The sequence below is a fragment of the Pomacea canaliculata genome, linkage group LG13 (genome assembly GCF_003073045.1).
Source record: "Pomacea canaliculata isolate SZHN2017 linkage group LG13, ASM307304v1, whole genome shotgun sequence".
Classification (NCBI taxonomy): domain Eukaryota; kingdom Metazoa; phylum Mollusca; class Gastropoda; order Architaenioglossa; family Ampullariidae; genus Pomacea; species Pomacea canaliculata.
In genome coordinates, this window is record NC_037602.1 from 8,205,939 (window position 1) to 8,217,073 (window position 11,135).

The window sequence follows — 11,135 nt, forward strand, 5'->3', positions numbered from 1 at the left end:
GGCCTGGGTGACATCATAAACATATATAGGACTGATGTCTGCCGAGACTCTTGCGAAGTTCTCCGCGGTCAGTCTCGGCGAACCAGACAACTTCCGGATGAGCATGGCGAAGATTGGATTTGACAAGTTTTTTTTTTAGTTCAATATTAAAATTACCGTATTGCTTTGTTGCACTATTAACCAAACTTGTGCCTATTTAGAACACAAACGTATTTGCTTCACTAGTCTGAAATCTTATGAAATAATAAATACTACGAAACGCACATAAACACGGAGATCTACAATCACTGAAGTGTTCGCATATATGGCCATATCTTCGGCTGTGAAAATTTTCTAAGCCTTATAGTCGCAAACTAAAAACATGTACAGGAAAGAGCAGAGTAAGAGGTAAATAAGAGAGCCCACAATAATATCAGCACTTTTTTTATACACTCTTCTTCAAAGTGCCTTGAACAAATCTTGGCTCTCAATGGATTGGAACTTTGGTCTGCCTAAAGCATGAATGTGAGCCGCTCGCCACTTGTCTTGCTCTTTCGATTTACCTGTCCACGGAAGTGAAAAAAAAAAAAAAACCAAACCAAAACAACAACAAAGAAAAAAAACTTACACCGGAAGATTTGATACTTGCAGTTGCATTCTATCAAGTAGCAGTATAAACCACCTTTTGTGTGTTTCTTTATTGTTGTTACTCTTGTAGACTTTGCTGACATACCCATTGAAGTTATTCGCTAAACCACAGTGGTTAAGCAGGAAGTGTTGTAGCAAGTAGTCTCGTTCTAGTAGTTGACTAAAAAAATCGTCTGCAAGCAGTCCAGGGATATTAGTTCGTGGTGACATGTGTCCTTTTTAAAAATGAAATGTTGGCTTTGCAAAAGAGGATATTTTGAAGAAAATGGTAATATCAGTTATGCAACACCCTTTGCATCTTTAGTGCCCAACTTTTATGGGCACAACAGTTAGTGCCTGTCACCAATACAGTAAAGGTTGGCCGTTCTGGGTTTAGGTCTCGCCTTGGTCATGCTGTTCTTTCTCTGCATGTGGCATTTGTTTACAGTGTTGGCTGCCTTGCTGCGATATGGCCTTAGCTGCTGGCTCAGAGTAAAACTTCAATTCCTCCCCGGCTACCTCCTGCTCCGTGAAGCACACTGGATTATTTTGTCGACTACTGTATCCATACAGTACAGATCAGCGAATTGATTGAAGTTTAAATGTACCTCATGTATTTAAATGTATGCTGGTGCTTTCTAGAATACCATAGTTGCATTTACTAGGCTTAAGTTCTCAAAGTTTAGTTACAGTTTATTCCTTGTTACTCCTCGAGGAGCATAGGGCCGCAACAACACCTTGTCAGCGGACCCGGTTTTGGGCAGCACCCTTAAGTTGGGTCCATGTAGTTCTGACGTCCTTTGCCTCGCTTTCTACTGTTCTTTTCCAAGTCTGCTTTGGTCTCCCAGCTCTCCTCTTCCCCTGAGGGTTCCAGTCAAGTGCCTGTCTGGCAATGGTGTCACATAGGTGTGTCATATCCAGCCCCATTTGCGCCACTGCACAGATCAGCTTCAGTCTGGTAGATGTTCATGACCATCATCTGTTGTCTTAGTCAATACTAGCGACTTCTGCTAGGTCTTCACCATGTCCCATCCACTCCATCTTTCCAGCACGACTCCATCTGCATCTATTACCACTACCAGTTCATTAGAATGGTTGCAGTACCTCATCAAATACACATCTGTGCCGAAGAATACCCACACTATTGTCATAATCAACTCACCTAGCTCACAGGCTCTAATCAGACAATGAAATATATGAAATATCTTTATTTCCACTTTCATGAAGAGCACAAGAGTCAGTTGCTGATGAGGATGAGAGAAACTCTTATGCAAGTATGCTGTGCATGGCTGAGTAAATGTAACAAGGCAAGCCATGTTGCAACAGACAAGCGATACTTCCCAGAGCCTGCAGTTTTGGCTAACACATTGCAGCGATTTTCTCTGAAGACAATCTCTAGATATTATATTCCAAGACAATGTCTAGTACCATACTGGATTATTTTGAAAATGTCAAAATGTTGATGAAAGTTTGCAAGGGTATTCCCTGGCAACATATGATATGATGTTCCTCTTCCATAGATGCACTTATAACCTAAACAGCATTCACCCGAGTGTAGAATAGCTTGTACAAAAAAAAAAGAAAAAGTGGAAAAATGGGATCAAAAGATGAACAGAAACAAATATTTTGATGATGATTGGTATCATGCAACAGCTAAAAATTTACCTATAACAGTCTTATTCACAAATGAAATGTCACTGATCACAAACCTGATGGATAAGATTCTATTGCTTCTCAGAAAAAGAGGGGTGGTAAATGGGTATGTAGGTATTTTTTCTGCATCTGTGTACTGTCTAATTTTAGTGAGGTCGCTCAATAAACCTGATCCAAACATCTCAATCTGGTAGCAAAAAAGATTCTTCTACAGTTACAAGATCCTGGGCGACACAAACATATGACTGGAAACATAGAAGATGCATGTAAGATCCTACTGAGAGGATGTCAAAGGCTTGACACTGCAAACGTGAGAGCAAGAAGCTGAATGGACAGGTGAAATCTAGCAGAGAGAACATCTCCATGGTTGTCATTTGGCAGCACCACCCACTGCTCCCTCTTCTGCCGGCTCTTTCTTTTTCTCTTGTTTTTGCCTCATTATGGCTGCATCTCTGAAATACACAATAAAAAATGTTGAAAACAAAAGTTGTATAAGCGTGATATATTCTATTACAGCTAAAAAAATCTTCTATTCAGCCACCTAGCTTTTTATCTGAAAATAAATAGCATTCCCAATTTTTACAAATCCACTGAAACCAAAAACCTTAAAAGTAGTTTCTTCCCCATGTTTACAGTTTAATATCTGCTAAACATGCACACACACTTTTTTCCATTCTACCCTAGATGTTTTTGCCTTTGGCCTGAACTCCTTCACTTTTTCTTTCACTTTCTGTTTGTCTCCCTGCATAAGAGCTATGTTCTTTTCACTGAGACAGCATTTCGGCTCTCTGCCCATCCATAGTTTATTTAGATAGCTGCATATCTGTTTGGTAGAGATCACACTCTTCACAGAAAGTGATGTAAGAGGTGATTGTGTCTGCCAGACAGTTCTGTCTGTCTGGCTCCACAGCTATTAAAGAACAAATCCCAATCAGTGGCCTTGAGGCAGTATAAGCATCTCAGTTGCTTCAAATGTTCAGATCCTAATACACTCTGTTGTTGGCTTTTCACGCTTAAGGAACTGTCTGTATGTGGGTAGCAGATGAACAATGTTGTGGTCTTATCTGCAATGCATCCAGCATATTACCAAAACACCTGTCAAGCATTCTGTTGAGGTGGGTGGGTCATGTCACATATTGACAGAGACAGGTAAGCTGCTTACTAACATCACAGCTGTTGAAGTCCCCAAGCAAAAATACTGGCTAGTAACTGCTTGAGTATATGTGTCTGCAATGCTCAGCTGCAAGGTTGAAGTCTGGGCCAGGCACATAGGTTAATATCAAAGTGATTTGGCCAAAATCATGAGATAGTGTGGATGAAGAACAGTCAGTGTCTCATGATGGGGAGTACTATTCTGTTCCTATACTGATAAGTTCGTGGCCCATTCCTCACTTACATGCATACACAAGCCTACCCTAAGGTACTTATTTGTTGCTTGTGCATTTCTGTCGAATCAAATAGTTGTGTATCCCACCAGTTCTAATGTTACATCATCATTTTAGTAAGACAGAAGAGGTCATAATGTTGGTAGTCCCCACTGAATTTAATCAATGCAGAGAGTTCATTCTGTTGTTTTGAAGGGAGTGCATAATGAACAGGGTGATGGCTGGTAATGGATGTCGACACCCTCTCCTCTTTAGTCTGTTTTCTGATCCCTCCTCTAGATTCAATTTCTTTTCCTGCTCTTTGTCAGAATGTCACTTCAGTTTACATCAGGGTCCTGTGTGGCCTTATGTCAGAAAGTCTTGAGTGTAAACTAAATTGGCTACGTTACCATTTTGACCGGTTGTAGTTTAAAAAGAGAAAAAGTCTCCCATACATGGACACTCACAGAAACCCAACACAGTCAGACACATTGCAGTACCACTTTTGTCCATCCATGCGAAAGCTAGTAGAAGCAAAATTCCAGTAGAAATTAAACAAGTCAAAAAACGTAATGGACGAAAGTGAGACACAGTAACGTCCCCCCTCCACCCTTTAAAGAGGTGTTGCTATTAAATAGAAAAAAAATGATTGGATTCAATCCAGAAGGGGTGAGGGTACTTGTTGGGCCTCATGGAAGCAATCAAAAAAGAATAATCCCTTGTGTACTGGCATAGAGTGTGCTCTTCATATCCTCCATTAGGCTGAACCATTCTTACCTACAAAAGCTAAAAAGTTCAGCCTCTAAATGGGAACAGAGCTACCAGCTATGATGTTGAAAATTATTATGGTGTAATGAGCTTAACCCAGTCATTTAAAAATAATTTTGTAGACATATTCTTCATCCATTAGCTAAACATTTCTGACAATTGTACAAGTACCTTTGCCGTCTTTCTTCCAAAGACATTCCTTTGTTGCCGCCCTTTTCACCAGAAGACTGCTTTTTCTGGGCTTCTTTCTGCTTTTTTGCAGTCTTCTCACGGGCTTTGTCACGCTGGTTTCCACCTGCCATCCCAACAGAATGCATTTTAAAAATCCTCCAAAAGAATCTGCTTAACAACACAACTTTATTCCTTTCTACAAATGCATTTATATTATGGAGAATTTACTTCTACAGATGTTTTTAGATCTGTTACTGACAGAGCCCTAGTTAAAAGATCAATAGGGCACAGAGATACAGTCTAAGGACCAAAAAGGCCATTGTATGTGTAAGCACAATTTGGATTTAGATCATCTTTAGTTAATCCTCAGTTTCACAGCCACAAAACAAAATGTTATACATAAATGTTACACACGTTAGATGGAAAGTAATCAAAATTCATGTGCAGACCTCATATCAATATCTGAAAATACAACTAATGGTTCATCGCATTAATACTTCAGAAAAACTTTATTCACATCATTTAATATACGCAGGTGAATGTGACTATCCGTATCTATTTGTTTATTATAATATTAGTAGTTTACACAGTCCAACACAATTCATTTTTCTGAAAGTTTTCCTGAAAGTTTAGTGCTCCAAACGTGACCAGTATGATCAGATTTTTTGCGTGTACTTCGTTACTAATAGTATCTGACCAAGGAACTATATGCTTGTCTATTTAAAGCTGTCACTACGAACTATCAACTGACATTATCAAAGTTTATATTTCAGTCCGTCTTCGTTAATCTGCAAAACATAACCTCGACCAGGTCAAATTCTTCCATCTAGGCATATACAATTATGCCAAACTTACGCGACCAAAATTGAATAATATAATTGTGAAGAAACTGGCGCTTGATTTCAGCAGTCAAATTATGGCAATGCCACTGCCACGATCGGGGTGAAGAAAACTTAAATCACAGTGTCAGCTGATTTAGTGATTACATAGATTTCTAAAAAAGTTACATTATAGAAATAATGTTGAGGACATAACGGAGAAAAAAATTAGCCACTTACGAGTCATTTCAAAAAATCAAGAGCGATCTAATTTGCCAGTGTGGCAAAAAAGTCCACGGAGTTGGACAACTAAACAACACCATACAGCGCAATCTTTACAGGCATTAGAATTTACCCATGAGGCCTCACTCATACGTCACTTCCGTCAGTCAAAAGCGGGAGCAAGGTGAGTGTGAGGATGTACACATTGCAACAAATAATGTAAACATGCATGCAGTCATTAGGTAGAGCAATCTACAGATAGTTAACTGCATTTCTTAGAAATTTCCTGTCATTCGTGTGATTTAGCAAGACAAAAACCTTGTCCAGACAAAACTGAGGATATCTCAGGTTGTTGGTTTTTTTGCGTGTGGAGTTACGACGGAAGTATATTGAACCATAGACGTGTATAGGTGGACGGCTATCTGTCTGCCAAGACCATCGCTTAGCCTCTTGGGAAGTGATCCGCTATTAGTCTCGGCGAACCTAAACAAAGAATGTGACTAAGCCGGAAGCTTTGTAGTCTCTTGCCTCGTTTTAGCAAAACAAAAAACAAAACAAAACAAAAACAATCAAACAAAACAAATCGTCTTCAAGCAGTCCAGTAATACAAGTTCGTGATTGAATGAAAGTCTGTCTGGAGTATTAATTATCCTAATCGATCAGCGTTTGAGACTTTACTTTGTATTGTTTAAGTTTTTGTAGAAGCGTAGCATGTTGAATTAGATTGTAACATTATGATGTGTTTTTGAAAAACATTGCTAGAGGATTGATGAAAAAGCATAGGCACATTACTCTTGGGGATCGGCAGTACTATCCCCGTTTATATCAAAATCGAAAGTCAAAGGAAAGTTTTGAAATTGTGTATGTGTATTTTTTTTTAAACATTCTACTGCAGGTTGAAATCTCTGTGAATTGCAAAATGCCGAAGTCCAAAGAATTCTTGTCAACATCTGATGATTCAGAGTCCGACAGTGAAGTAAGATTGTAACCTTAGGGAATAAATATTAATGTGTTTAGTTTTAGATGACGGTAGAATATACAAAGAGTAATAGAAATTATGAGTTAAATTTGATTAGATCATAACTTTTCCAAATGTAAATAGTGATGCCCACACAAGTATAGTTCATTTTACATTGTCAGGATGCTGCCAGGTATAATCTCGAATAGTTTAGACCCTGATACTTCTCGAGCATAGGGCTGCAACAACACCTCGCCAGCAAACTCAGTTTTGGGCAGCCCACTTCAGTTTAGCCCATGTGGTTCCGATGTCCTTTGCCTTTATTCTACTGTTCTTTTACAAGTCTGCTTTGGTCTCCCTACTGTCCTCTTTCTATGAGGATTCCAGTCAAGTGCCTACTTGATAATGGTGTCGGTTTGCATTTTTTGATGTCTTGGCTAGTGGCATAAGGTTTGTTCTTTTCCACATGCTTCTGGTGGAGAACTTTTCAGGCCATCTTATTCCCAGAGTATGGCATAGGCATTGGTTGGTAAAGGTCTGGAGTTTGTTGTTGATGGTGTTTGTCACTCTCCAGGCTTCAGAACCATACAGTAGGATAGCCTTCACATTGGTGTTGAAGATACGGGTCTTACTGTGGAAGGATAATGCTCGGGAGTTTCAGATGAGACATAGGCTGTTGAAAAGATGCCTGGCCTTGTTGATGCGGCATTTGATGTCATTGTCCTCTCCACCGTCCTTGTTGACAATGCTCTCCAGATACGTGAAGAGGTCTGTTTCCAGGATGGTCTCTCCTTGAAGTTTGATTGGAAGTTCCTGCTTGTTGTTGATTCTCATCGCTTTGGTTTTCTTTCTGTTGACCTTTAAGCCAGTCTTCTCTGCTTCCTCTCCTAGCTTACTCAGTTTGGTTTGATGAGATAGGAGACTAATGTCATCTGCAAAGTCCAGGTCCTCTGACTGTTTGGTGACGGTCCACTGGATACTGGTGTCTTGGGTTGTCTTGCGCATAATCCAGTCATAATCTAGAAAAGCAATTTTCAAATGTACTTGAGATTTTTTTTTTGGTGGGAGGCATGATTAAAAATTGGTCTGGTAATGGGAAGTGTGGAAAACCTGGGAATATGCTAAATTTACGAGTTATACAAGTAATGTTATTCGTAAATTGTATTGTAACCAGTTTTGTTTAACTTTGTAACAGGCTCCCAAGCCAAAAAAGAAAAAGGTAGAATCTTCTCCAGCTAAGGCTGTGCAGCCAAAGAAATCCACCAAAGAAGAAAAATCTTCAGAAGTCTCCAGTAGAGTGGAAAGAGGACCTAATGGGGAGTACATGTTTCAGGTAACTTATAATGATGTCCAGATATATTGTAACATTTACAGTGACATTAAGCAGCAGGCAGTGATGTAATATCAGTTTTGTGTTTCAGATTTCACAGAATCGCTATGCAACGGTGAGTGAGTTTCGCGGGAAAGCTTTGGTTGGAATTCGTGAATATTATATGAATGATGGCAAACAACTTCCCACCAAAAAAGGTCAGTTTGTGTTCAACCCCTATGTTTAGTTAAGTTTATTCCTTGTTGTTCCTTTGAAGAGCATAGGGATGCAAATATTTACTTCTCTCCAGTTCTTTAAATGAAGAAGCTTTTGAAATGATTTCCTCAATGAATGCATTATATGTTAATATTCATGCCATCACTCTGCAATTGTTGGCTAAGAAAGATGAGCACAGAATGTCTGCTGCTACTTCAGCTGATGCTCACATAAATTGCAAGGAATATGTGAAGCGACACAGGAATTCATTGACTGTAGACCATCCAAATTACTGTTTGTGATCTCTGCTACGTCCTCCTTTAGTGTGTTCCTTACACACGATAGTCCCAGCATGCAGTTCGCATACTCTGTGTGGTTGGAATACTCTAGAGGGGGATCACTCTATTTCCAGCCCGATAAAACTCCAATCAAACCAAGCATTACGTCAGAGCTGGTGCTATAAATAAGGGGAATCACATATCTGCCAACCGTTATGCAGCCATCGCTCTAGTTTCTCTTTTAAAAATAGAACTTTCCACCAACTGTATTCTCAGTGGGCACTCAAAGGCACAGGTGTTTTCCGACTGAATTATCAGTGAAGCAGCCAAAGGGTTAAGAATAGACGTAACAGTGCTACCAATGACATGATCCAAACACAAAATGCAGTATTGTGAAGCTATGTGTGAATAAAGCCATTTTATGAGCGGTTGTAGGTGGTGTCATATGTGAAAATAATGGTGCATGTATGCTTTTGTGATATAGCTCAAGGAAAAAGATAATTTCTATCTCCCATCCATGCATAGCACATTTTCAAAATTACAAAAAGTAATGAGGTCACATGTAAACATGAAATGACAAACAGGCCATGTTGTCTGTATGTTTGTGTATTTGTGGTGTTCGTTAAGAACTTTTGTGCAAAAACATTTTCAGGTATCAGCTTAAATCCTCAGCAGTGGCATGCCCTGAAGGAGCACATTGATGACATTGATAAAGCTTTGCACGAAATCAGCAGGTGAAGACTTCATCTTCAGGGATCCGAATCATCTCTTGGCACAGAGGAGCAGAATGCTTTCAGTGCTAAAGACTTTTCAGTCTAATAAGATATTTTTGAAGAAAAGTATGTACTTGGATACTTCTGTCGAATGACTGTGTAGGTTTCACATACATCAGACGTATCCACAAAAAAAAGGGGGAGGGGGAATTTAAGTTAAAGATTACATATGCAGAAGCTAAGAATTTTACGTTTGGCCCCTTTTCAGAGTTTGATGATGTTGCATAAATTCCCTGAATGATGATGGTAGGACAGGTGCATTTTCACATGCAGTCTTTATTTTGAGCTTGAATGGTGGAGCAGTGTCCTCCACACTTTCCTTTTATGGATGGTACAGTGATCTCAAGCTTGATGCTTTTTTTTTTTTTGCAAAATATACTTTGTGAGCACATACTCATGTGAGCACTTTAATCAATAGCATGCTGATAGTGTTATTTCATGTTTTGTACCATCACAAAAATCCATGGCCACGTGTTTCATGTGACTTCTTATCTTAAATTTGTGTGGATCTTAAATTCTATGTGTTTTGTGAGAAAATAAGTTACAAATTGAGAGGATCCTCCGAGTACAAGTGCCAGCACATTGGTGTAAGTTACTGAGGTTTGTAAATGTATTTTCCAGCTATAGATGTTTGTTACTTGTAATTTTTTTTTATCATGGATTGTGAGACTGGAAATTTGTGGATATATTTCAGATCATTCATCTTATATAAAATTCTCAGAAATATTTTTAAGGCAGTACTCATTGATAAATATTTGTGATTTTCCAGAGATTTCTGGGCAGAAAATAATAATAAAAAAAATTGTCTTTTTTTCCAGGTACCTTTAATCTTAAACTTTCAATAAGATGTTTAAAATAACTTTTAGTACTAAAAAAATATTCCAGTAAAAAATGTTAGTGTATTCATATTTGTTCATTTTTGCAAGGTACCATTTAGGTGGCAGAAGTAGTACTTGTCACCTTATCTGGTTTCTTATTTGTGCAACATAATGTTTAACTGTTCTTATTCCATGTTTCTTCAAAGCTTTGGTTTTTTGCATTTTTTAAAAGACAGTTAATCTCTATGACCACTATTACTCTTTATGGAACTGAGTGAACAAAAATCAGTAAATGAGAAAAAAAAAGACTAAAAAGAAATAGTAAAACAATGATTACTGGCTGAATTGGTTCATATTGGTCTGAGTGTGGATTATTTTTACATTACTGGACAATTATTAAGAAACGTGAAATGTACAAAAAATTAATCCTTTAAAGTAATAAATGCATATGTAATATTCATTACCTTTTTTGTGAAAGGGGAGGTTGGGGAGTTTCACAGGTAAAAGCTAATCCAAGTGCAAAATTATTTTTAAACAAGATACTGACTGATAAGATCAGAATCAATTTTCTGTTCATAATATGCAAGCCTTAGAATTTCCATCTGTGTTTCAAAAAGAAGCGAAGACCCCATTTCTCACAAAGTGACCAAAATGAGCTTGTTTTTATGGTAACAACTCAGGAATTGTCATTAATATAGTCAAAAACTGTCTAAATGGTCATGTATTTTCAGTGAGTAAAAGATTGCTTGAGAGAGATTATTAACCTATGGGAATTAATGCAATTCTACTAGAACATACATGTCCATAATTCAATCTTTTCTTCAACTTTTGAATGTGGTGAATTCACTTTGCTTTTTTTGTTGTTCATTTATACTTTGTGAACCCTCTCTAAAGGGAAAATGGGTTATGATATTTTTAGAATAGCAGAGAAAGTGTCCATTTAAACTTGATGTGCTGCTTGCTTGGTGAGTAAAGGTTTCTGGTCATAATGACACTGCTGTCATTATTTTAATATTGAAAATGACAGCATTTTAGAGTGAATGAGTGAATGGCTGCAGGGAATGGCCTGTTTCATCTGCAACATAACATTGTATATTGCTAGAATCACGCATCATTTAGAATTTTTGTGAGGTATGTCACAAAGGGTGGGAGTTCATTGAATTAATTTGACAATTAAAATA

General features: G+C 38.1%; 1 protein-coding gene and 1 long non-coding RNA gene across 2 annotated transcripts; one reads left to right on the forward strand and one right to left on the reverse strand.

Annotated features, from left to right (window-relative positions):
- Positions 1 to 1,799: 1,799 nt before the first annotated feature.
- LOC112554019 lies at positions 1,800 to 5,757 on the reverse strand. The gene is made up of 3 exons (XR_003097184.1): positions 5,621 to 5,757; positions 4,563 to 4,686; positions 1,800 to 2,711 (listed from the first exon to the last, which is right to left on the reverse strand). It is a non-coding gene; the product is annotated as an uncharacterized LOC112554019 (long non-coding RNA).
- LOC112554018 (activated RNA polymerase II transcriptional coactivator p15-like) lies at positions 5,752 to 10,946 on the forward strand. Its single transcript, XM_025221587.1, has 5 exons — positions 5,752 to 5,786; positions 6,498 to 6,578; positions 7,756 to 7,893; positions 7,982 to 8,087; positions 9,016 to 10,946. Exons 2-5 carry the CDS (start codon positions 6,522 to 6,524, stop codon positions 9,099 to 9,101), a joined length of 387 nt encoding a protein of 128 aa, XP_025077372.1. The 5' UTR covers positions 5,752 to 5,786; positions 6,498 to 6,521; the 3' UTR covers positions 9,102 to 10,946.
- Positions 10,947 to 11,135: the final 189 nt, after the last annotated feature.

Excerpts from the sequence above, each read along its gene's own strand:
- LOC112554018 (XM_025221587.1), top strand. The coding sequence starts at position 6,522 with ATGCCGAAGTCCAAAGAATTCTTGTCAACATCTGATGATTCAGAGTCC. Across the intron at positions 6,579-7,755 it reads ATTCAGAGTCCGACAGTGAA|GCTCCCAAGCCAAAAAAGAA; the intron begins GTAAGATTGTAA and ends ACTTTGTAACAG. Across the intron at positions 7,894-7,981 it reads ATGGGGAGTACATGTTTCAG|ATTTCACAGAATCGCTATGC; the intron begins GTAACTTATAAT and ends TTTGTGTTTCAG.